The sequence below is a fragment of the Hibiscus syriacus genome, unplaced genomic scaffold, assembly GCF_006381635.1.
Source record: "Hibiscus syriacus cultivar Baekdansim isolate YM2019G1 unplaced genomic scaffold, ASM638163v2 tig00000002_pilon, whole genome shotgun sequence".
NCBI lineage: Eukaryota > Viridiplantae > Streptophyta > Magnoliopsida > Malvales > Malvaceae > Hibiscus > Hibiscus syriacus.
Genome location: NW_024061752.1, coordinates 1,954,426 through 1,981,839, shown reverse-complemented (window position 1 = coordinate 1,981,839; position 27,414 = coordinate 1,954,426). Strand labels below are relative to the sequence as shown.

General features: G+C 36.2%; 3 protein-coding genes and 2 pseudogenes across 3 annotated transcripts; 3 read left to right on the top strand and 2 right to left on the bottom strand.

The window, feature by feature from the left end:
- Positions 1-643: 643 nt before the first annotated feature.
- Positions 644-8,342, top strand: LOC120179223. Its single transcript, XM_039185134.1, has 12 exons — positions 644-1,374; positions 1,603-1,860; positions 2,733-2,975; positions 3,121-3,270; positions 3,478-4,681; positions 4,826-4,958; positions 5,452-5,525; positions 5,656-5,737; positions 5,819-5,944; positions 6,739-6,845; positions 7,458-7,615; positions 7,840-8,342. Exons 1-12 carry the CDS (start codon positions 934-936, stop codon positions 8,092-8,094), a joined length of 3,231 nt encoding a protein of 1,076 aa, XP_039041065.1. The 5' UTR covers positions 644-933; the 3' UTR covers positions 8,095-8,342.
- A 1,802-nt stretch (positions 8,343-10,144) lies between these two features.
- On the bottom strand, positions 10,145-10,668 carry LOC120120565 (annotated as a pseudogene).
- A 312-nt stretch (positions 10,669-10,980) lies between these two features.
- Positions 10,981-11,876, bottom strand: LOC120119584 (uncharacterized protein At3g17950-like). Its single transcript, XM_039139695.1, has 2 exons — positions 11,704-11,876; positions 10,981-11,608 (listed from the first exon to the last, which is right to left on the bottom strand). Exons 1-2 carry the CDS (start codon positions 11,785-11,787, stop codon positions 11,093-11,095), a joined length of 600 nt encoding a protein of 199 aa, XP_038995626.1. The 5' UTR covers positions 11,788-11,876; the 3' UTR covers positions 10,981-11,092.
- Positions 11,877-14,589: 2,713 nt separating this feature from the next.
- On the top strand, positions 14,590-16,377 carry LOC120215555 (protein C2-DOMAIN ABA-RELATED 4-like). Its single transcript, XM_039213232.1, has 3 exons — positions 14,590-14,736; positions 15,160-15,255; positions 16,039-16,377. Exons 1-3 carry the CDS (start codon positions 14,590-14,592, stop codon positions 16,321-16,323), a joined length of 528 nt encoding a protein of 175 aa, XP_039069163.1. The 3' UTR covers positions 16,324-16,377.
- Positions 16,378-19,498: 3,121 nt separating this feature from the next.
- LOC120215459 lies at positions 19,499-22,090 on the top strand (annotated as a pseudogene).
- The last annotated feature ends 5,324 nt before the right edge of the window (positions 22,091-27,414 follow it).

Genomic DNA, 27,414 nt, shown 5'->3' with positions numbered 1-27,414 from the left:
TCCATCCATAAAAATGGTGGATATTATCACGGAAGCCGGAGCCTACGTGCACACTTTTGCATATGTCCACCCAAACATATATAAATATGTTGCCCGCTCATAGCCTTATTCACACGCACATTAAACTATAAATTTTGATAATTAGTTTCAATGATAAAAAATTATAAAAATAATAAATATTATCTTATAATTATACTAAGTTATTTAATTAAATTATAAAAAAATATTAACTTTGAATCCTCTCAAAGAAAAGTAAATGTATATTTTTTTGTCAAAAAATATAATTTAATATTATTATATATTAAAATATATTGAAGTTGAATTCAAGATCAGATATATATATATATATATATACACACACTAAAAAAAAGTATAAACTTGTATCGACCTAAATAGAATTTCGTCTTTATTGAATTAAACTCGTTTATTTAAGAAAAATGACACACTAATTACAAGTAAAATTCCCTTTGAATTTATGGGGAAACGAAAGCACAAAATGATGCTGTTCCAAAGTCCCAATTAAATATCACCCCTGAAGAAAAAAATATTAAAATTTAAAAAATAGCGTCGTTTTCGTTTGGTTCAGTGATCTGCCCTCCCAAGGCCGTCTCTCTCTCCCCTGAACCGCCTCTTTGTTGTTAATAATTACAACAGCAGTCCCCTTATGTTTCCTTTTCCCTTCCATCTCACTCGCAATCTTCAAAGCAATTTCCTTCTCGTTTCCTCCGGGAATTCATTTCTCAGTTCTTTGTCTTTTTTAGTTCCCCCCCTAAAGCTTCTCGCATCTTAGAACGGTTTAAGAATTTGGGTTTATTTGTATTTATATATATATGCACTGTGGGACTTGAATGTGTGTTTATTTATGAGCTTTCGATGCGGTGCCCGTGGATGAGCTTTTCCTTCTGTTTCTAAACCCTAATTCCACTACTGTCGATGGCGATCGTCACAGGGGATCGCTACCTCGAGAAGCTGGTTAAATTTGTTGACGAACAAGCCGGGGCTTTGATTGAAGGTACGAAGGTGCTGAAGCTCAACCCGGCTGGGCTCCACTACATGCAATTGCGGCTCGAGGCGCTCCAGGAGCTGGAGGGACTTCTAGCTGGAGCTCCGGTTGACTATTTACGTGCCTACGTGTCGGACCTCGGGGATCACCGGGCCCTCGAGCAACTTCGCCGGATTCTGCGGCTCCTTACGACTCTTAAAGTGGTGTCTGCCTTGACTCCTCCTGCGCGTGACCCCACGCCTCTCTCTTTTCTGTCGTTTGGGAGACTGAAGGTTCTGGAACTCAGGGGCTGCGATTTGTCTACTTCAGCAGCCAAGGGGTTGCTTGAGTTGAGACATACCTTGGAGAAGATTATTTGTCATAATTCAACTGTGAGTTTCTTTGGATGTTTTGCATTTATTACAAGCACAGGGAGAGTTAATTACCTCTTTTAGTTATATACTATTCCTTCTTTTGTTCTCCTAGCGACAATTTAGTAAAATTGCGAATGGACTCTGTAGACAAAATCTTCTCAATTTTTATTTGATGAATAGTAGGTGAACTGGTGCTGGAACTTCACAACAATTCATGGATTTTGTTTGTCCTTTTAAATTATGTAGGATGCTTTACGACATGTGTTTGCCAGTAGAATTGCTGAGATAAAGGGCTCTCCACAGTGGAACCGCTTGTCCTTCGTTTCGTGTGCATGCAATGGCTTGTTATTAATGGATGAGTCTTTGCAGCTACTTCCTGCTGTTGAAACCCTTGATTTAAGTCGAAATAAGTTTGCAAAGGTGGACAATCTTCGGAAATGTGCCAAGTTGAAGCACTTGGACCTGGGATTCAATCACTTGCGATCCGTCTCATCATTTAGTGAGGTAAGTCACTGTGATTATTACTCATGAAATAATGATTTTTGGTTTTTACTTGATGCTAAAAAATTAATAAATTGATGTATATATTTTGTATTGTATTTCAATTGCATCTACCATCTAGCCTTTTGCCACACAGTACAAAAAGATGGTATTCTTCAGGGAGAAGTTAATGATAGGATTTAAACTATGTGACCCTAAATCCCAAGCTGTTAAATTTTCATTTGTTCAGAAAATGATTGTTGCTGCAATGAGATTGTTACGAAAGATACATGTATATGTGAGAAAACATAGATTAGATTGAAAAAGGTCAAGGTAGCCTCATCACCAATTAAAGTAATGGACACGCCTAAGATGATTTTTACATATGAGACAGTGGAATAACAGTGATTCTGTCAAGATTAATTTCCCATGTCTAAAGGAAGAAAGAATAAATATGACATGGGAGGAAAGTTTAAGAAGAGATCTGGTTCTATATAGAAGAGAACAGTCTAATTTGATCATTGTAGCAGGCTTAGTTTTGGATATTTTAATGCTTGTTTACATGTTTTCTTGTGTACTCCTTGAGGACTTTGGTTGTTCTCTCCTTATTCTTTTCCATTAACACTTTCCCTTATTTATTACTTTTAAATTTTGAAAGAATAAGCCCTGAATAAAAGAAAGGGGACTTTTCATTTAGCTAAGGTCTATATGTCTATTTAAACATTTACTGGTTTGACATTTATTTAATTGTTTTTCATTTCCCTGAATAAAAAGGGGACTTTTCTTGAACCTTTTTTTGGTTATAATCTCTATGCGTTGCATGTTTTTCCTTCACCAAATATTTTGATATAGGAATTCTATTTGGACAAATACATCATTGTTGATGAAAATTGCAGGTCTCTTGTCATGTTGTTAAACTTGTTTTGAGGAACAATGCTCTAACTACATTGCGTGGTATTGAGAATTTGAAGTCTCTTGAAGGGCTTGATGTTTCCTACAATATTATTTCCAATTTTCTAGAGTTAGAGTTCCTTGCGGTGCTTCCATCTCTTCGAAGCTTGTGGCTTGAAGGGAATCCGTTCTGTTGTGCCCGATGGTACCGTGCACATGTATTCAGCTACTTCAACCGTCCTGAAAATGTAAGTCTCAAGTATCTATTTGCAGATGGAGTTCGGTTGTTAAACTTCTATGCTCCTTTGCTAAAACTTTTCATAGTTTTAGTTTCCATCTTGTAATCCTGCTAATGGTACAGCTCTCCCTTGTTCTATTACATGGTTTGATCAGTTGAAATTAGATGACAAAGAAATCAGCACAAGAGAGTATTGGAAGAGGAAGATTATTGTTGCCAGCAGACAGAAGCGACCTTCCAGCTTTGGGTTCTACTATCCTGCAAAATGCGATGCTGAAGGAGCAGGGTTTATCAATAAAAAGAGGGTGCGTTAAGTTTTAACAATTCTCAATTTTGTAAGCTATTTTAACTTTACAGTCATCCATCTTTCCTCTCTCCTATGTGGTGAAATTTTGGCATCCTGACTAGTCTTTTGGATTCATTTGATGAATTTTTGTTTGTTCATGTACTTCATAATTTATTATACCTCTTTAGCTGTGGTAATAGGTGGTTATCATTTTAACCTTTTGCAGATAAAGGCGTCTCGACTTGCTTGTATTGAGAATGGACAAGATAACACATGCATTTATTCCGATCTAGATTCTGTGTCATGTGATAATGAAATGCGAAGCAGAGAGGAGAATATCATATCTGAAGATGAAGCTGAAATAGTCGATTTGATGAAAAGAGTAGAACAATTGAAGAAAGAACGTTCTTTTCTTTGGTTACGAGAGTTCAAGGACTGGATGGATCATGCTTCTGAAAATTTTGCTGATGGTGGTTTTAATACGGCTATGTTACATCCGGGGAAAGAAAAGTATAAGAAAAGTGGGAAAAGCGTGAGGCATCTTAGTGAAAGTTCTAAATGTGTTTCAGAATCGGTTCAAGGTTCAGGAGATGAAAGTAGCATGAATGTTTTGGAATCTGATAATTCTTTTGCAGATACTTCAGCCAGTGTGAATGCCAACAGATATTTTGACCACATTTTTTCCTCAGGAATTAATGGTGGATTTTCTCTACCAGGCTTGAGAACAATGGAAGTGAAACAGGAGTATCAAAAATCACACTTGCATGATGAGACTGGTAGTGGATCCATTTTAGCTGAGAGTTCTCATCATAATATTTTTTTCCTTGAAGAAACTAATAGAATGGTTGAAGATGCCAGTGTATCACATTTGAATTCAATTGGTAATATAACAGAGTCTAATTCTTCATATGCTAACCCTGGATCACCTCCTCATTATAAGAAGGAACTTTTGCATCGTCGCCAGAATTTGGTGGAAGAAATTCTACAGCTATCAGCGGAGTCCTATTCGGTGGCATCATCAGACAGTGTTACGAGCTGCAGTGAAGATGATTACAGCGAAGCTAGGATACCTGTTGAGGAATATCCCAATAGGAGCACTGAAGGGCATTCTCCAGCAAACTTTTTTGGGCATGCTTATTATGAAAATGGAAATAACACCTCACATGGGAGTGAAAATGGCGTCTGCATCATTGATTCACGCTCTGAACAAGCCCCTAGGACCAACAAATTTGTAAATATGAAGCAATCCCTGTCACTGCCCCCTGAGTTAGATACAGGTTCTAATGATCTAGAGACATCTTCTTTTGTGAACCAAGAGGCAGATTGGTTTGAGAAGAGAAAAAGTGGAAGGAAACCAAAGAAGAGTGATTTCACTGTTGGAAGAGAACAGCTGTCAACATGTACCACAAGAATCGAATGGCAGCCTGGGGGCTAGTGGGGTTCATATTAAAGAAATGAAAGGGAAGAACTCTTCAAACGAGAGTGGTCATTGGAAAGATTTTGATAGAAACCAGATTAAAAATGCAATTTCAATGCTGCCACTTGATAATGGTGTGAAATATTCTGATGCTGAGTGCTCTTCTCGGGGAAGAATGATTTTATTGAGGACTATTTCAATAAAAATGTTGCGGATTTGAGAGCTCATGAAACTTGTAGGTTATATATGTGTTGCAGTTGTATGGTTGACCAATCTTTTTGCAAAGAAAGGTAAGTACTGCAGACTTTAGAGAAAAAGGTTAGGATATTTGTTTTGATGAGGCTTTTAAGTCTCCTGCTTGTGAATTCAAAATCATATTACTGGTAATCATTGACACTACTTCCACAATGAGTTTCAATTCACAATGGTGTCTATTATCAGCTTAATCATAATTATTTTTTTGTGAAGTTGTACAGATCAAACACCTTTTATATTCTTTATGCATTTGCATTTACCCTTCACATCTTTTAATGAATTTATTTCTCCGAGAAATTTCTCTTTTTCATGTGAATCTTCATGGTTTTCTAACGTGTTTTTAGGCTAGATGTTCACATTGGACATTTCTGAAAACCCTTGATCTTGTTTGCTTGATATGGTTTTCTGGTGTTTCATTTTGTGTTGATTATGATTTATCGTAAACCTGTGCCAACCAGGCCTTTCTTGTTAATTGAGGACTTGGTATTTTAAATAATTTTGTTTTTGTTGCTTTCTTTACATCTGCAGAGAAGTAGCTCTAGTATTGAGCAGCGAGGAAAAGTTGTATGTGCTGCTTGTTGGCATCGCATTTGACGGATCAGGTTGGATAATGAAGTAGCCTTTGCATAAGGCGTGCACTTGTTGATAGTCTTTGCAGTGCTGCTTTGTTGACAAAATTTCTTGAGTTGGTTGTCAAATTTCATTATGGCGTTCACTTTACTGTCTCTGCAGAGAGTACCTTGGATTTATTAGGTTCACATAGGATTGAAGACATAAGAGCGGTTTTAGTTGGTCTGAGCCTTCAGGTTGTGAGGTTAGTGATTTGTAACTTCAATGGAGGTTAAGATATAACCATTCATTCCTCTAACTGTCTCTATTTTCTATTGTTGGTTAGGGTGTATGTTGAAGGGAGTTTAGCGTACTTGTTCTTAACAAGGAGCTTCGAGAAATCAATTCAATTGCTTTATACGTTGAAATTTTCGGATATATCTGCACCAAATGATAAATGTTCTTTAAGGAGGTGATTTCAATACTCTTTCACTTAACCATGAAACATACTTAACATACCATCTGTAATTGTGTCTGTGTTTATGTGATATAAATACTTATCTGAACATCATAACATGAAGCACAAACACTTGCCAGCGGAGTATCCAAGTGTTGAGCACATGTCCGACACAAACATTTCTCAGATGTGGCAAAATACATTGGACATGCAATAGTAAGTTGGGAAAAAATCAGACATGGTCAAGACAGAAATGTTTAAATACTAGAAAGCGTAGGAGTAGAAAGCAAAGTATTAACCTAATGTCTGGAATGAGAACCAGGGGGGAAGAAGTATAATGTGGTATGGGTATTAGAGTGCGATAATTTAGGACCTTTTGGCCTTTTTTGAATTATTTGGTTCTAATGGTTTTTTATAGTTAAGTTGCATTTTTATTGTAGATTATCATGTAAAAGTATTTTTTTATTGTTACCTTGCCATACTAGTGTCCTAATTTTTTAAATTTTCCCGTGTTACCGTATCCGTTCCTTGTTCTTCCCATATTATGCGTCCTTGTTGGTACTTAGATTTAAATTGGCCTTCGTTTATTTATATGTGTTTTTTTTCATCCCTATGTCTCGGTGAATGTAGTTCAAGTTGCATGCACTGAAATCAAATGTAAATTTCTATGTCCAAAAACCACTCTAGATCAACAACTTACATCAAATAGGATGAGGAATTTAATAATGATTAGTTTTGACGTCAATAGCTGCCATACAGAGTACATTTCTTTGTGATGATAGATTGAGGTTTGGAAATTTAAATGGCAGTTTGGAGCAGGTTCAGGTTGAGTTGTTTGAGAAACAAATATGTGGAGGTTTAAAATTAAGCATTTTCCAATACTCAATGGTGCTTTTTCAGAAAGGTGGCAATGAAGGTATGTGCACTAAATTTTATCTTGTCATGATTTGTTATATTTAATATTGCTTATTTCCTATAATCTTGTGTGCAATGGGGAGGCTAGATACTGTTTCATGCAAAATAATGAAAATTGAAAGGTAGAGAAAGAAGTGGCAATGCAATTTAGAGTCGTTTTTTATATGTTCTTGTTCTTTCAGTTCCTGATAAATGTTGGTGGCTCTTTATATGCAACTTTGGATGAATAGGATTGTGTTTTTGTAGGTATGTTTAAAGGGAGCATAAACAGGTTGTATTTGCCGTTGATATTTTTGTTGCAGACACTGTTTTTGCATCTTTGTTTGTCCAAAATAACTTTTGGTTTATGTTTGCATGCATATCATTATTTTTTTTTGGCTTGTTTGGTATCATGGTTGTGGATGCTGATGCCTTTGGTCCTGAGTGTGCATGCATTCAGAGAAAAAAGGTGGTTGTATGATCATGTTTAGCAGTTCATATTCTTGGTTTAGATTATATGAAAGCGCCTTTTTGTTAATAATTTATTCTTGCACTCCCTCTCGCTTGTGAATGCAGAAGCATAGACACATAAACCTTGGATTTGATAATATGCTTAATTTTCATGTGAAAACAGAGGAATCATGGCTTTCACGATCACTGTTTGTCATTGGAGGACAAGTGCTTTTGTGTGTCGAAGACATTATTCGGTTCAGTTCTCTCCTAAATGATGCATGTTCACCTCCATATTTCTCCCTGGATTCATGCTGCAAGATCGCAGATGTATCTGAGATGGTAACTTTTCCAGTACTTCATTCTTGCATCATGCTACTAATATATTATGTTGTTAGTGAAATTGGTTGCTGTAACAGTCATAATAGCGGTATATGGCCGTATTTTCTGTTTAAACTTATTATTTTTTCAGAACAGTGATTTTCCCTATTATATGTTCATGAAGAGGTCCTTGCTGTTTGCTATATAATATGCATAATCTCCTTTTTCTGGTCTGACTTCTCTAGATTATCGAGAACAGAGAGAGGCGTTGCGTGACATTATCTTTCGAGTGCAGCACAACAGAGGTCTGCTCCTCAACGAAAATACAAAAGATGGTCGGTACAAGTAGTAAGAAAGAAAAGAATGTAGCCAGGTCTCAGACTCAGACGTGGAAAGTGAAGTGGTTCTCGGAAGAGAGTCTGTCCCAGTTCGTGGCATTGGTGAAGGCAATCCATCCGGGGACCACTTCATCTCCTTTGCACGTAAGATTTGAATCATAAGAGGTTTTAGTTGTGGGGTTTTTGCATGTCCCTTGTTCCATATTCATTTCATTCTTTCTTGTGTGTGTTCTTTTCCGCTTATGGGATTTTGTTTGGTTGGTTATGGTGTGTGCAGAGTCGGTAAGCGTGTCGGTATTCTTTGATTTGTATTCTTTTGGAAGTTCAATTTTCACATGTACAGATAGTACAGTATACAGAATAGCAAAGCAAGTCAGATGTATGGATATGTTAGAAGACTTGAGTGATGGCAAAAAATTCTTTTGCTTTTGATCAAAGTATTGTACTAAATGCAGATTTTCATGTGTTCAGCGTTAGGCTTGATAATGTGCATTCGGATTATATTTGACTTTTAAAATGTTCAATAGGACACGTTTACTTTGATCGAATGTCTAATGTAATATTTATATTTTTAAAATGTCCAACATGATACTTGTATTTCGATAAAAATGTTTAATATCATGTCTGAATTGTCACGACTAAACACCATTATTTAGTTTAAAATAACAAATAAGAATTCGACATTCATGTGGTATAAATAATATAATTAAGCATGAGTTGAGTTAGGTTGGGGTTTTTACTTATTTTAATTTGATTCCTGCTATCATATCTGATCTGAATTTAAAAAGGTTTTATTTTATTTGAAACTTGACTCGGTTTAGAATAAAAATTGTATTCGATCTGATCTAATTAGATACAAATATGTATGAGACCTAAGAGGATATTATTATAATTATTTTAAAATGCATGAATGATAATTATACCAGTATCTCAAGTATAATTAGGTTGGGGATTTTTTTTATCTTAAATTTAAATTCGACCTGATTTTATTTTATTTATTAGAAACAATTAATCTAAACTTGATTTTTTTTTATTAAAACAATTAATTTTATAGTATAAGATGTTATTAAAATTAGTGGGAGATATAACTAAGGTGATAAGAGAAGTTTTTTCCCCAAATCTTTTATGTATTTAATTTGTTAGTGTTTAGGGTGACGATAATAACAATTCTGATCAATTGTCTTGAACCATTAAACCTATTTATAATTTTAACAATCCTGATTAAATGTGGTTTCTTGTAGATAAAATGAAATAGGTAGGTAAAGGATGGTTTTCAAGGTAGGAAATAGAGAAGATTTGACATTCACAGCAATTGGTGTGGTGTGTGCAAAAGAAAAGGGATGTATTTATGATCAAGTAATGATGAAAGAGGCGCAGAGAATATGAAATAGCTTCTAACCATATCCCATCATGGGGTTGGTGGTGTGGTTTTGCAATGCCTATTTACATTACTCCATGTGCTCACTAATTAACAAACTTGTAAATGATATGCAAACAAGTTTTGATACAATAATTTGAATATTTTAAGTTACAGTCGGAGCCTTAAATAATAAAGAAAGACGGCAAAACTAAAGTTTGGTGATCCCATCAGCTCATGAAAATTTGCTTTCATCTTCTTGTTTCATACTCATATGTGAGGCCTTTTTAAAATTATAAAATAATATTTATATTATTATAGAATATAGCTGCAGTATTATAAAAATCATAAAACTTTGATGAATTTTAATAAGATTTAATGATAATGATTCTGTAATTTGAACATAATTTGGTAACATCATGACCCGTAAATAAATAAATAAACCCTCCCCTTAAATCTCTCAACCACCATCTTTGCATGGACATATATTCAGGTCAAAATTACAAAGGGTGTATGGTTTTCCTCTGCCATTATAATTCTGTTCAATTATGGGGAATGCAGTTTGTTGTGCACCGTCGATCATTTCAAGTGGTGTTCCCAGATGGGAAGTTGCGGATATATGCCAAACCACTCAAAGCAGCCGATCTGATGGCGGAGAATCCAGGCCAATTAGTGTGCGATTCGAGCAGCTTAAAAGTCGGTTCCAGGGTTCATGGATTAACGGCAGATGGTGAGTTGGAGAGACGCCAGGTTTATTTTCTTCTTCCCATGGACCTGCTTTTCTCGGCGTTGGAGACCAACCTTATAAAGATTTTGCAACTGGAAAAGCAATACCATGCTCATTTGTTTCACACAATTTTAAAGACAAGATTCAATATCTTAGTATTTGAGATGGACAGTGACCCTCAGCAATGTCTCAGCGCCATCGGTGACATGTTGACCAGGTGGTATAAGAGGTCGAACCTCCGCAATACCACAAGCATTCTTAAACCTCCCCGTTCCGCCTGTCACCGACGCATGCGACATCGTGCTTCCGACCTTGTACACCCCTTAGAAGTTGAGGTTGTCGTTGTATTCCCCACCTTCGATCATGGCTGTGAATGCCATCATCTGGGTCGTTCCGTCTGCCGAGTAGCCACATAAACACCCTGAGCTTTCCCTATCGCGAGTGACCCCAAATCTGGGCTAGCAGTCGGTATGTCGTCGATGACGGTGATCATTCCGAATCCTAGTCCCAATCCATCCGGTCCAAGAGGGACCTGAGGCTGCCCGTTTTGGTTTACGTTGCCGGCAAAGGCCGTGCCTGATAATCCGGTCCCCAATGGGAGACCAGTGAGGCCATTGACGGTGGGAATAGCACCATTTGCATTAGGGATGGAAATGGAAAATGGGTGGAGTAGTTGGCCAATCAAAACTTATGTTTCAGATTTGGATCTCTGTGTTCATTTGAGGATAAAGATGAAATTTTGATGGCAACTTAAAGAATCAAATGAAATATATGTGATTAATTAAAAAAGCACGATAATCTCATTATTTTTCAAAATGATTACAACTTCAAACTTTCCAAATAAATATTTTAATTAAAAATATTGCTAAAAAGAAAATTATTCAATTAAATAACCCAGAAGCTAAATTATTCAATTAGTAAATGGACAAAGCGATAATTATAACCCAGAAGTAATTGTTTATACTCCTTTTGGGATGTTCCAAAAGAAAAAAAGCGATAGACAAGTTTATAATTATGCACTGAGAAAAACAATAAAAAAAATGCAGGGTGAGCAGACAAGTCAAAAGGTGTACGCTCTATCCAACGCCACCGCTACATATCCCCGTGAGCGACACCGGGAATCTACAAACACCCCCGGCCTTTTCATCTTCTTCTTCATCATCACCGCCCGGATGAGATGGAGGCAACACCCTTCCACCAGCAAACAACGACCGTCCATTCCTCGCATCATGATGCTCATCGTGCGCCGTCCCCATCACTCCTTCAAGCTCCGCCGCCGCACCGTAAAACGCGCCGTCTCCGAACCTCCTCTCCACATCCAGGAACTCTCCCAGTGAAGCCGGCTTGGAATCTCCGTCCCTGCATAACTGCCACCACTTCCTTCGCCGCCTCCCTAGAAGCTCCGCCCCGAAAGCAGCAGTCAGCGCCCTCCTCTTCTTGAATTTCGTCGCCGTCGCAGAAGCCGAACCGGCGCTTTCCTGTTGCGTCTCGCGATGGTGGCGGGAAGGAGCTCGAAAAGTGATAGCCGGAAAATTGACTCCCATCAATGTTCCCAATGTAGTGCTTCTATCATGGAAGAAAGACCCTGTCGACTTCATTTACACACACACACACAAAACAAAAGATTGCATGAAGGAAAGATTAAGCTGAACCCAAAATAAAACATGGGAAAGTTGATGAAAATTACCTCAGTGTCGAGATCAGAGGAGGAGACGGAGGAGATGGTGGGGGAGGAGGGCGGCGGTAGCAGATCGGGGGCTGGATGTAGCATATTGTTGGTGATGTTAGTTGAATATAGATGGGATTTGGATGGATTAATTGGAGAGGAAATGGTGGTGTGATGGTGATAGATAAATAAAGTGTTTTTTTTTCTCTCTTTAGCTTTTAGATTTATGAATGGCATTATCATTATTATTGTTGCCTTGCCTTTGTCCACCCATCTTCACTTTTTCCTTTTTTCTTTTTCCTTTTTCCATCTCTTTCAACTAACAGAATACATTGTTTCCCTACACAAATCCTACTCATTGTTTAATACACAAGTGTACACAAATCTTACTCATTATTTAATTAATACACAAGTGTATCTTAATTCGATCAGAACCGAACCATTCATGATTAACTTAATTGCCTAACATTTAGGGATGTACCTAGAGGGGCAAATAATAACTGTCGGCCCTTCGAAAAATTTCAAATTTTTATATATTTTAGATATTTTTTTATTTTTCATTGAAAAATATTCACCTCTAAAATTTTATAAATTCTACCTATTTAAAATTTTATCCTTTTATATTTTATATATTTTTTATATTTTTCATTGAAAAATGTTTTCACCCCTAAAATTTTATAAGTTTTACATATTTAAAATTTTATAAATTTACTACTATTAACATAAAATCTTGCATCTGTATCTATTGACATTACTTTTCAGCCGCTGTTATAAAAATAAAGCAATATAAATATATTCAATATCCAAAATTTAACACTTGAAAGGATTTCAACTCCTGAAAACATTATATTCCTTCCATTGTTGCTATGAATCAGGTACAAATTGAACAATATATATATATATATGTGTGTGTGTGAGAGTGAGCTATGAATTCCGTCTTCATCTGCAAGATTGGACCAGAGGTGACTCTCTTAGCAAGTGTGTCTGTTGAAAAACTTCTCGATTGCAACTGAGAATGCAGCAAAACCAACACAACCAACACATGTTATTTTCAGACCGGCTATAAACGCAACAGAAATGACATATCTGATAAATCATGGAACCCGAAACAGGATGAGATTATGGAAATCATGATATAATCCGGCAAACGTGGGTAGGCTAACATTTAACAATGAAATTGGATATCATAAGTTGGGGAAACAGTGCAAAGCACAGACATAGTTAACAAGTATTTGTTGAAACCACCACTCATATGAGCAAAAAGCTTACTTAAAATAAAATTTTTCGTTTCGTGCGAGTTTACGATGCAATGAAATATTTTAATTCCTTAATGTAAAAGGTTAATTCTTCTCCCTACATGTATCAAAAACAACTGTAAGGTTAAACCTAATGTCAAGCACTGAATTGTCTTGTCTCTAATATATCCCATGAATAGCCTAAGTGAGAAATATTTTGTAAACTCTTAAATATCACCCTGCATGTTCAAGTACATTATAGATCAACCACATTTTATACGAGTACATCTGCTTCCATCTCTCCACATCCCCACAGTTTTTCGGGAATATCGGGAATTGATCTGTCTCATATTGAATCTCAATGAAATGGCATATAACACCCATGACAACCTTTATTATGATTCTGCTTGCCTTGTCTTTTTAAAACTTGGAGAGATCCCAGGCCAAGACTGATTGTCAGTTCAGTTGCATATGCATATACTTGTGGCTTTTTATTTGGGTGGCATGTTCATGAAAAAGCGTCACTATACATATCTATTCCACTTGCTATTGTTGCTATGGAAAATTTGGAGGACACAGAGCATTATTTATTGTTATTCATGGGTAATATTTATCCTTTCTGTTATCTTTTAGTTAACTTTTGAACTTGAATAGATATTACCCTTAAACAGAGCCTTGGCATTGTCAAGGGTGCAAGGCGCACTCTAGGTGCTAGAACCCTCGTATTGTCTTAGACTCATGACATGTATATAATACGCTTATGATATATAATAATTTCTAAAGAGTGGTCTAATTTATCTACAAAAAATGCAGTCTTTTTGTTGGTCAATATATATGATTTTCTTATGGTTCATATCTGTGGTTCAATACTCAAAATTTGAGAAGTATAGAATTTGATGCTGTGCTTACTAATAAAGATTCATTTAATGAAAAAGGTGAAAAAAAGGACTTAAAGAATATCCGAAAATTAACGTGGATGTTCTGTATATGTCAAATAGTATCTTACTATTCTCTCTTTCCCCTCCCAAGAATACCCGATAAAAGTATTGTTGTTGCTGCTACACACAATTTTGATGTCTCTGTTTTTCTGCACTATTCCCGAATAATGTAGTGACAAATGTCTCTTTGCAGGCTGATAAGAAGGCCCGAGTCCAAGGGAAGTTCCAGAACCGACGTCGGGAAACAATGGGATACGCCGTATTTTACTCACCTTCCCTAAACAATTATACAACGAAGACCAATTCCCATCCAGTAGTTTCCTATACCAGATCTCCCGGTCACTCTCCCGTGATATATTACCGCGCCCCACCATCTTGCCTCCAAATACTGTTTTTTTTTTCTTTTTAAGAAAAACTCCTCGACTGTCAACGAAGAACGGTCAGGTAGGTCCCCTTTGTGTTATGTGTTTAAACCTGGTACCTTTAAAATTAAGTTATTTCATTTCTTTATAATTTTTGAATTTTAATTTTAATTAATCATCGGATATATATATTTAATAATTCATATATTTTAATTTGTTTTATGTTATATTCAAGTATTGTTTTTTAATAGTTTTCTGATGCAAAAGTTCCTTTAATATTTTATTTATTTATTTTGAATATTGATTTGGTAAAAGTTAAAGTAAGGAATAAACTGGTTTATTTTACGTATAAATGAAGGGAGACCCAAAAAAATGGCAGAATCTCCAAGTGAAGGGAACTCATCGTTGATGGCCTGTTCGTTGGGTCTGTTACGGATTCGGGTCAAACGGGGCGTCAACCTTGCCGTTCGTGATGTCCGAAGCAGCGACCCTTACGTCGTTGTTAAGATGGGTAAACAGGTCTGTCTCCCCTAGCTTATTGTGATCGGTTAACAATTTCGCAAGGACATTTATTGTTGTTTTTTTTATTTGTAAATATTTATATTTGATTACGAATATCACTTTGATGCAATTTCCTCCTAAAACACATTGAAATTTTGGCTTCTTATCAAAATTCTGGATTCAAAGGCAACTTGAAGGATTATTGATTGTGGAAATTAATATGGTGAACCGTAGTTGACTTTCAGATTCAATAACTATATTCATTAATATGTTAGAAATCACTTACTAAACTCGATGCTTCTAATTAGATTGAAGGTTTAACAATATATATATCATGTAAAAGTATAAAATTGATATTACAAAACGCGATAGTTGCACTTGGATTTTATGGCCTGGGCATGAATACCTTTCTAATTTTGCATGTAAATATTTCTTTTGCAGAAACTGAAGACTCGTGTAAAAAAGAAGGATGTTAATCCTGAGTGGAATGAGGATTTGACTCTTTCAGTAATGGATCCTAGTGTTCCAATAAAACTGGTAAGTTTTCTTGTACAATATTCATGGAGTGTCAGTTCAATAATCAACACTTGCATTATTGTATAGGAGAACATTGGGCGCCTACATTAGATAACCATTCCCCCAGTATTTTACAGCTTCTAGATTTAGTTGCATATATATATATATATATGCATGCAAACATGTTTAAATTGCGACAAGTTCTTGACTGGATCATCATTTATATGCTTAAATTGTTGTTTGTCTTCTTGATGTTGCTAACGGTGTTCGTTCTTTTTTTTAATTAATTCCTTGAGTTGGTTTACTGTGTGTTCTTTGCAAAGTTGTTAACGGACATTATTCAATGTCATCAAATGCTGTTACGGAATTTATATTTTTTAGTTGTTTAACTATCAAGGAACAATATGCTTTCTTTCCTTGAGTTTAGTCCCAAGCAATTTTCTGTCTTGGTCTCTGTCTAGGCAACCTTGTGCAGTTTTCTGAATTCTTGATAGACAGTAGAGCACGATCAAATAATAAAATATTTGCATGCATACATGATCACCGAATCAAAGAACAAAAGAAAACAAACAAATAATGGAGTGTAACTCAAGGTGTTTCCATGTTTCATTATATAGATAGAAAATCCCATGCCCTAAGGTTAAAGAAACATCCCAATATGTTTAAAAATGATTAGTATATAACTTGTTAAAATTTGTGCTTTCATAAGCTTCTTTGTTATTTCATGATATATATATATACTAGGGCTATAATCATGTTTTGTTCTTTTGGCATTTTAACATATGAGGTTATTTCTGCTACCAGACAGTGTATGACCATGACACTTTTACCAAGGATGACAAAATGGGAGAGGCAGAGTTTGACATTAGGCCTTACGTGGAAGCCTTGAAACAAGATTTGGAAGACATCCCGAGTGGAACCACAATTTCGAGAGTGCAACCGTGCAGATCCAACTGCCTGTCTGAAGAGAGCGCCATTATGTGGATCGACGGGAAGGTCGTGCAGGACCTTTGCCTCCGATTGAAAAATGTGGAGTGCGGTGAACTGGAAATTCAACTCAACTGGATTGACCTTCCCGGGTCTAAATGAAGTTCACAAAATGTTGTTTCGCTCTTGCTTCCGTCTCTCGCTATGTTCCACTGAAGGTTCCGGAGCTTCCAGTCCCGGATGCCTTGTTAGTTTCGTGCCGAGAACTATTTGAATATGTAGTCATATCTATCTATAGTAACAACTGAACTTGAATCATATATAGGATTGAACAAATTTTGGTAATTATCTCATCATTGAAACCCCATTAAGGTAATTACGTTTTCTACGATTTAATTTTCTGAGCTTCTTTGTGAGAAGCTTTTAAACATTCTTCAATACATATTTATCATGCCCATTTTTGCACAATATGTTGAATTCTTTCCATTACCATTTGCATGAAATCTTAACTACAAAAGAGTAAATCTTTTCCTTTTATTTCGTCTGAGAGCCTGTATCTGAACTTTGACTATATCTAGAATTGATTTAACCCTTGACGGAAGACGAAATGTTTAATATTTTGACAATAAATACTCATTCTCTTACCTATGTAGTATTTGAACCTAAAATTTTAAAGAATAACATTAATTTTTCAAATTTAATTTATCTCATTCGTAAATTCATAATCTAATTATTGATAAAGTATCGATATGAATTGGAGATGGATGATAAACTCGGGTCCACGTGAAGGGGAGTAGTGTTTTGGGCTTATATCGTTGTCCTGCACCTCCCCAAAACTAACGCCGCATATTTAAGCGCATTCACTTCTCCCCAAATTGATTTTATTTCATCACTCATTTTGGAGATGCTCTCAAAATTACTTAATATTTCTTTTAACCGTCAATTTTCAATGTACTTTTACTTTGGATATTAAAATGATATTCACATCAATTCGTGTATGGTGTAGGCATTCAAGTGCATCTTGATCCATGTACGTTTAAAATAAGTAAATTGTTTTTATCTAAGATTTTGGATATGATTACACTTTTTTGTGTCTTATTACTTTTGGGCCTTAGATACAGTCAAGTAAACTATTAAAGTTCATGAATTAAGACTAATCCAACAATATTTGAAACAAATACAATTATAAATTTAAAACCATATAGAATAGAGTTAACCAAATTCTTAATTGATTAATGAAGCAAACGAATTGATTAGTGAATTTGAAGAGGATTTATTTGGTAGGAGTGAGAGAATAAAAAGGTAGAGAGAGAATCCATATAGCAAAAAAGCGAATCCAAGAAGGTATAGGATCCATCCCAAACAAATACTTGGAGACACACCCACCCACCCAAATTGCTTTTTCCTACTCAACCATCGAAGGTAGAGCCACCACAATGGTACTATATTCAATTTACAAATGTACCAACATCTTATCACAACTCAAAAGCCTACACCATAAAATAAAGAGAAAATCGCCTCAGTGACCAAAAAAAAGTTATAATATACGATTTTAACCAACTTTTTTTGGATTTGCGAAAATGACCAACAAAATCGCAACGCGAAATAAAAATCGCAACGCGATTTAGAAAATCGCAACGCGATTTAGAAAATCGCAACGTGATTTAGAAAATCGCAACGTTGAAAAGAAAATCGCAACGGTCAAAAGAAAATCGCAACGCGATATTCCAAGAATCGCAATGCGATTAAGAGAATCGCAACGCGATCTTCCAAGAATCGCAATGCGATTCAGAAAATCGCAACGCGATTCCAAGAATCGCAACGCGATTAAGAAAATCGCAACGCGATTCCAAGAATCGCAACGCGATTAAGAAAATCGCAACGCGATTCCAAAAATCGCAACGCGATTCAGAAAATCGCAACGCGATTCCAAGAATCGCAACGCGATTCAGAAAATGAGTAAATTCTTTCAAAAGCTATTGTATTTGTTTCTTTCTTAAGAATTTTCTCTAAAAAGATAGTATCCGCGCGGACGTGTCGAAGACACGTATTACCACGACCACGACCACGACCACGACCACGACCACGACCACGACCACGACCACGACCACGACCACGACCACGACCACGACCACGACCACGACCACGACCACGACCACGACCACGACCACGACCACGACCACGACCCGAGACGAGACGGCGGCGGCGGCGCGCGAGAGTCCCCTTGTTCTCTTTCACTCAACAAGGAAATGGGAAATCCAAGCCTTAAATACTCTTCCCAATGTTTCCAATACTATGTGGGATTGAGCATTACTCAACACTTCAAAGAAAATATAGCAATTTTTGTAGCATGTTTCCCGCTTAATCCATATTTAAAAATATTAAACATTTTATCATATTAAAACTATATATATAAGTTGAATTGAAATGTAGATATCTACAACTCTTTTAATTCTCTTGATAAAATGTTTTAATATTTTTAGATATGGATTAAGTGGGAAAATACTACAAAAATGCTATATTTCTTTGAAGTGTTGAGTAATGCTCAATCCCACATAGTATTGGAAACACTCTTGGGAAGTGTATTTAAGGCTTGGATTTCCCATTTCCTTGTTGAGTGAAAGAGAACAAGGGGGACTCTCGCGCGCCGCCGCCGCCGTCTCGTCTCGTCTCGTCTCGGGTCGTGGTCGTGGTCGTGGTCGTGGTCGTGGTCGTGGTCGTGGTCGTGGTCGTGGTCGTGGTCGTGGTCGTGGTCGTGGTCGTGGTCGTGGTCGTGGTCGTGGTCGTGGTCGTGGTCGTGGTCGTGGTAATACGTGTCTTCGACACGTCCGCGCGGATACTATCTTTTTAGAGAAAATTCTTAAGAAAGAAACAATACAAAGCTTTTGAAAAATTTACTCATTTTCTGAATCGCGTTGCGATTTTCTTAATCGCGTTGCGATTTTCTGAATCGCGTTGCGATTTTCTGAATCGCGTTGCGATTTTCTGAATCGCGTTGCGATTTTCTGAATCGCGTTGCGATTTTCTGAATCGCGTTGCGATTTTCTGAATCGCGTTGCGATTTTCTGAATCGCGTTGCGATTTTCTGAATCGCGTTGCGATTCTTGGAAGATCGCGTTGCGATTCTCTTAATCGCATTGCGATTCTTGGAATATCGCGTTGCGATTTTCTTTTGACCGTTGCGATTTTCTTTTCAACGTTGCGATTTTCTAAATCGCGTTGCGATTTTTATTTCGGCGTTGCGATTTTGTTGGTCATTTTCGCAAATCCAAAAAATGTTGGTTAAAATCGTATATTATAACTTTTTTTTGGTCACTGAGGCGATTTTCTCTAAAATAAAAGGCAAAAATAAAAAAAAAACCCATTGCTTTAGGCATTGGGGACTGCAAGTGCAAGCTTGCTCACAACTCTCAAAAGCTTTTTATTCTCTGCTCTTCTTACCCACTTTCCTTTCTTCAACATCACATGCTCTTTCCCTTCTCAATTTCTTCTTCTTCTTCTTTGCACTTGTAATCCTGTGTTGTTGCTTCAAAGATGATCACGTTAACAGACTTCTACCATGTCATGACTGCAATGGTGCCACTCTACGTGGCCATGATTTTAGCTTACGGTTCCGTGAAGTGGTGGAAGATATTCACGCCCGATCAGTGCTCCGGCATCAACCGCTTTGTCGCTCTCTTTGCCGTGCCGCTTCTCTCTTTTCACTTCATAGCGTCGAACAATCCTTATGCTATGAACTTTCGTTTCATAGCAGCTGATAGCTTGCAGAAAGTTATAGTTCTCGTGGTGTTAGCGGTTTGGACCAAGGTGAGCAAAAGAGGCTGCTTGGAATGGACAATCACACTCTTCTCACTCTCCACGCTTCCAAATACGTTGGTTATGGGTATCCCTTTGCTTAAAGGCATGTACGGTGATTTCTCGGGGAGCTTGATGGTGCAAATCGTCGTCCTTCAATGCATTATTTGGTACACTTTGATGCTTTTCATGTTTGAATATCGAGCTGCCAAAATGCTCATCTCCGAGCAATTCCCGGACACAGCCGGTTCCATTGTTTCCATCCATGTCGACTCGGATATCATGTCGCTCGATGGTCGACAGCCTATTGAAACCGAAGCTGAGATCAAAGAAGATGGTAAGCTCCATGTTACTGTCCGAAGATCGAATGCTTCGAGGTCTGACATTTTCTCGAGAAGGTCCCAAGGTTTGTCTTCCACGACGCCACGACCTTCCAATCTAACCAATGCCGAGATTTACTCCCTGCAATCATCGAGAAACCCCACGCCGAGAGGCTCGAGCTTTAACCACACCGATTTCTACTCCATGATGGCCGGTGGACGCAATTCGAATTTCGGTTCTGCCGACGTTTATGGCTTGTCTGCTTCCCGTGGACCGACCCCTAGGCCGTCGAATTTTGAGGAAGACGGTGCGGCAACCGGTAAGCCGAGGTTACATTACAACACACCCGGTGGGCCAACGGCTCATTACCCTGCTCCTAATCCTGGTATGTTTTCGCCCACCGGCTCTAAAGGTGCTAATGGTAATGCTAAAAAGCCTAATGGTCAACACCAGCAAAAGCATGAAGAAGGGGGCAAAGATCTTCATATGTTTGTTTGGAGCTCAAGTGCTTCCCCGGTATCTGATGTCTTCGGTGGCCATGAATATGGTGCTGCAACAGACCATAAGGAAGTTAGGGTAGTTGTCTCTCCAGGGAAAGGTATAGTCTTTTCTTTTAAGTACTTTCAGACAATTTTTTTTCTGTTATTTTTAATATTAATGGGATATTTTATCCTGTCAGTTGAAGGGAATAGAGAGAATGAGGAGGAGGTCATGGAGAGAGATGACTTCAGCTTTGGGAACAGAAGAGAAATGAACAATGTCCAGGAAGGTGAGAAAGTAGGTGATGGCATTAGTAAACCCATAACCATGCCTCCCACAAGTGTAATGACAAGGCTTATACTGATCATGGTTTGGAGAAAGCTTATTAGAAATCCCAACACTTATTCGAGCTTAATCGGACTCACTTGGTCTCTCATCTCATTCAGGTTTTAAACTTTATATTTCGATTTTATGTCTTCATGGGTATATAAATCTGTTTTGATAACCGGGAGTGTTGTAGGTGGAATGTACAAATGCCTGCAATCATAGCAAAGTCCATTTCCATACTGTCAGATGCAGGCCTCGGCATGGCAATGTTCAGTCTTGGTCAGTCTTTACAAACAATCTTTTCTCTATCTTTATTCTCTTACAACTTTTAAGATTATTAAAATGCTGTAATAAAGCAAGCAAGAAAGAAACAGTGTCGGTAATGATAATATGTGTTGGGGTTGGTGGAAGTGATGATGATGGGGGCATGCATTTTTGATGTACACATACAGGTCTCTTCATGGCATTGCAACCGAGGATCATAGCATGTGGGAACTCCGTCGCAACTTTTGCAATGGCTGTTAGATTCCTTACAGGTCCAGCTGTCAGGCATTGTCCCCTTCGTCTTCGCCAAGGAATACAACGTGCATCCCGATATTCTCAGCACTGCGTAAGACTTCTCTCGTAACACCGCATAAATGAAAATCATACATTATCAATGCATTAAATATCGTATTCTTTTGGAATCGCAGTGTTATATTCGGGATGCTAATAGCGCTGCCCATAACGCTGGTGTACTACATTTTATTGGGGATATAAAGTGGGGTTTTAACTTGTGAAGAACTCGCTGCATTACCTCAAACTAAAAGGCCCTTTTTGTAGGGTAAGTGATGCGAAGAAATGTAAACCCTTCATTGAAATTCCAAGGGACAAGCAGAATCAAGGGGTGGCGAGCTAAGACATCAGTGCTTTAATCTCACTTACGCAGATGTTTTGTTTTTACTAGTAAGATTTGTAAAATCATATTTGTAGTCAATTTCATAAGGAACGAATCTTCTTTTTTTCCTTTTTTGCTGGTTAATTATAAAAGCAGAACCCAGGGGCGGCTAGCTACGCATCAGTGGTTGTCATTTTATTCCAAGAATTTATGCTCTCTGTAGGAGTGGGGTGGGGGGGGGGGGAATTGAAAAAACCAAGTCGTCGATCTTGATGGCCATATATGAAAAAGGTTTTATACATGATGAATGTTCCGTTTGAAGGGCTAATGACATGTCAATTCTACCTTCTTTTTTCTACCTCATTGATTGACGATGTGAGAACTTGTAATCTAACCTATTTTGCAAAAATTTTAAAATCTTAATATTATATCAATCAAATTAATTTAACTACTAATTTAAACGTTAAATGAATGATATAAAAAGATCTATAAATATTATGAAAACCAATATTAAAGATGGTAGACGGTACAATTTTAGGATTTCGCACCGCATCTGTTTCAATTGAGGTCAGGATTGGTATAAGTTTAGTTGATAGTGGACGGATGTGGATGTAAAAAATTATATCCGCCCGGGTAGCTGGTAGGTGATGAGTTTGAAATCTTACCCGCCTCGTATCCATCCTCTCCATTTCTACTCGCCCACTAACTACACACCATATAAATTTTGGACCACTATGAATTTAGGTATAATTTCAGAGACTATTATGTAAATCTTAAGATTTTATAAGACATAACTTGTAATTTAACCAAATGTTAGGGTATAAACATTTATTTAACCAAATATTAGAGTATAAACATTTTATTATGCTTCTTAATAGATATGTTTGTTTTATGTTTTGTTGCTTATGTAATCTTTGATATTGTTACCAGGTAGGTATGAGCAAGTACAAAAGGAGTGGTGGGTATCTAATTGGATAATGGGTGTAAATATAAATTTGAAAATATATTCGTATAGACGGGTGTAAATTTAAAAATTTATTCATCATGAGTGGTGAGTAAATAATGAATATACAAATATTAAGAGAATATGAGAATTAAAAAAAAAGGAGTATCTGCATCTGTCTCGTTCGTTTCCCATTCCAATCCGATATACGTAATGTTGTGATGATGGTAGAAATAAAGAGTGAATGGTGTAGAAGACAATGAAAAAGGGGACCCTAATACAAGAGGGAGTTCGATATTATGATATATACATGATGTCGACCCTTTTGGAATATTGGGAGACATTAGTCACATCCTTTAGGTTCTTCTAACTCTTTTTTCTCCTTCATAGGGCTGATTTTTTTTAATTATACATTTATTTGTAATAATTTAAAGACACTTTTCCCTATTTACTAAATCTTATGTCCTTCGTGCTTTGTTTGCCATTCTTTTTTTCATTTCTTTAAATACATTATATCTCCCTCTACCTTTTGCTATAAATAAATAAATTGTTAGTAAATCTTCCAAGTGCGTTCATATTGTTCAGTAGAGGTGAATTTTATTTAAAATTAAAATTGAAGGGTCTGTATTTTTTCCCTAAAATTATTCAAAAAATTTAGTAAAATAATTAATTCTATCGTAATTTAAATATAATCTATTTAAGAGAATTATGAGCACCGGTCAATAGAGATGCTATTTGACACGAATCTATTGTGTCTTGACTTGACTATTTTACAGGATTGGTTTTTTAAATTTTATATACAGTCATATTTGAATTTTGAGTGAAAAATATGTTATATGATCCGACTAAGAAATAAGAATATAATTAATTTTTTTTGTATATTTAAAAAATTACTATAACACTTCTTTATCTATATTTTTCAATTAGGTTCATATTTTACATAACAAAAATAAGAATTATATATATATGTTGAGTTGAATATATTTTTTATTGTAAAAATTAGATTATATTTCAAGTCGAATGATAGCTGTAAGAATGTTGTTGAGATATTAGTTAGTTAGTTAGTTAGGTTAGTTGATGATTTGTTAGCAGCAGTTAGAAGCAATTAGTTTACAATTCTTGTATAAATACATAACCTTTGTATTATAAATTAAGTGTGTGAATAAATGAAATAAATGAGGAATTATTCTTTTAACATGGTATCAACTTCCAGGCCATTATCCTTTGGGTTTTTTGTTTGGCCCATTTCTTGCTAAGCCTTGTGGCTTGTTTTCGTTCCTGAAACAGTTTCACTCTTCTCTTTTTCCCCAAATTGATTCTTGCTAGGGTTTTGTTCGACAATCTCCACTGTTGCAATGCCTCGAATGAGCGAATCAACTTTGGTTGATTTTAATCATCCTCTCTTTTTGCATCCGTCAAATACTCCAGGTACTCATTTAATTTTTCATCAATTAGTTGGGTTGGAGAATTACATCGTTTGGAGCAGGTCGATGAGAATTGCACTATTGGCGAAAAACAAGCTGGGTTTTGTTGATGGTGCATGTCAGAAGGAGGATTATGATATTGAATTGCATCCTCAGTCTGAGAGGTGTAATGACATCGTACTGTCCTGGATCCTCAATGCCATGAGTAAGGAGCTTTCGGTTGGCATTGTTTTTGCTTCAAATGAGACTTCGACGTGAAATGATTTAAAGGAGCTTTTATATAAGGTTAATGGCTCCATAATTTTCTTCCTTCATCGAGAAATTGTTACTATTTCTCAAGGTGATTCGAGTGTTTCTACTTCCTTTACTAAGTTGAAACTATTGTGGGATGAGTATGTTACGCTTGTGCTGTTTTCATCCTGTGAGTGTGCAAGTTCACAGCAGAATTCTAGGCATCTTGCCCAGCAGCAGTTTCTTTAGTTCTTGATGGGTTTGAACGAAACTTATTCGTTGGTTCGAAGTCAAATCTTGTTGATGCAACATCTTCCTTCGGTAAACCAGATATATTCCATGATAACTCAAGAGGAATCTCAGTGAATTCAGCTTTCTGTTATGTCTTCCACTCTTGACTCCAGTGTTTTCTATTCTAAAAGTTCTGGTATTCCTGATCGTCATCGATTTCAAGGTGTTTGTGATTACTGCAAAATCAAGGGTCATAAGCGTAATAGATGCTATCGACTTATCGGGTTTCCACCCGATTTTAAATTTTCTAAACGCAATAATGCTCAAGCTGCAATTGTTATTTCTGGACCTATTGTTGCCTCTGAATCTATTGTTGCTTCTGACCGATTGGGTTCTTCCGCTTCCATGGCACATACTTTCACTCAAGAGCAATACAATCAGATTCTTAGTCTTTTATCTTTTGCTGTTACTGTTGATTCCGCTTTGAATCTTGTAGGTATAGTTGATAGTTGTTTACCTGCTTCTTATAAATCACTTAACTGGATTTTAGATGCAGGTGCTACAGACAATGTAATATATGATTTTTAGTGCTTGCAATCTCCTGTCTTGTGTTCTTCACGGTCTATCCAATTATCCAATGGTAAAACTGTCTCGATTACACATGTTGGTTCTTTTTTTTATTCAACCAAAAGTCTTTCTAATGCCTTATATGTACCAATTTCACTCACAATTTGCTTTCTATTTCAAAACTTACCCGTGACCTTCACTGTTTTGTTAGCTTTTATCCTGATTTTTACATCTTGTAGGATCTCTTAAGTAGAAGGATGAAGGGGATTGGTAAAGAGTATAGAGGACTTATTTTTTTTTCAGTCATCAACTTTACCCTCTGGTTTGTCATCTACACATACTTGTTCAAATATGTTGTCTTCTGAAATTTCATCTAGCATGTCATATGCTTCAAATTTGTTTGATTGTGGTCATGTGTCTTCAGAATGTATGACTACTGTTTCTAGTAATAATACAAGTATTTGGTATTCCCGTTTGGGACATGCTACTATTTCAACTATGAACAAGTTACCTTTGTTGCATTATGTTAAATTAGATTCTAAATTGAATTACAATACATTTTCCATCACATAATCTGGTTAGCTAACGCTAATTCTTTCTATCTAGAATACAAACCCTTATCGTATTCATATTCTCGCTTAAACATAGTACTATCCTTTTGTCTCAAATTCATAAACTCTATCTCCATATCTCTTATACACTTGTCACTGATGCATCTCTTCTTGAATTCTTAGACAAATACTCACCACATTCTTTGATCTTTTTAATGTTCTTATGGTGACACTTGTTCACCATATTCTATCTTATCCACATAATAATAATAAAACTACTCCACATTGTTTTTTATTCAAAACAATGAAGACCTTTTATCACTATTCTCATATGATTTCAACTTTTTGAAATCAATATTTGATCTTATGAGGCACTTCCTGAGGTGTATGTTCTCCATCCTGCCTGACCAGTGTAGGTGAATGTCTATCACAATCAAGAATATCGCCTCTCACTTCACTTTGAAATCAGCATAATCATATTTCTATTATAATTTAACAATCTAATTCTATTAGCAAGACAACATACTCCTTACACTATCATATCAGAAATTTTCGCTCTATGTTGGCATGTACACATTTTAAAACTCTTTTACCTTCGGGTTAAGCCTAGAATCAGCTAAACCTTAGCTCTGATACCATTAAATGTAACAACCCCAACTCGTATCAGACCCGAATCCGAGTACGATGTGTCACATTGACTTTTCAAAACTTATATTTGTTTACCAATACGAAAAATTCCACTTTTATTCAATAAAAGTTCATAATTCATATCATTAAAGTAAAAGTATCTTCAAAACTAATCAGTGCATATATAATTCAAAACATTAAATTTCCAATAACCAAATACACATAAATCTAAACTCTTTTATGATCTGATCATAGGAAATGAGAGGCTGACCTACCTTGCCTTGACTATCATTGTTTCGCTTCTCTATTTGCTTCCAGAAACCTACGTATGAAACACTCACATGCTAATTAGATGACTTATGAGGCATATAAAACGTATAAGGTAACTATAACTCTTAACAATTAATGCATACTTCATACTAACAAATCATAAAACCTCATATACACATTCATATAACAAATAATACAACTATATCATCGTATCATATAGTATTGTGTATTGTTTCATGTTCATATAATCATTTATTTTACCTTACTCAGCTTATATCACATTCTCTTGTTATCCTTTAACTCATTCCCTTTTTCATAATTCTTAGTCATATAATATCTATACCATAATCATCTATCTTATTTCTTATTTCCATTTACATCTATTTATCATATAACTCATAGATTCTTGTTACATATTCTATATCATATCCTTGTGTACTAATTCTTTATATTCTATTAGTTCATTTTTCACAATTGTCACATAAACATATTATTATAACCTATCAAAATTTTAATTTCTATAATGTTCTCATATGATTTCATTTCCTAAATCTTTGTACTATGTTTTATATCACTTAAGAGTTGAACCTGTTTTAAATCATCATTTCC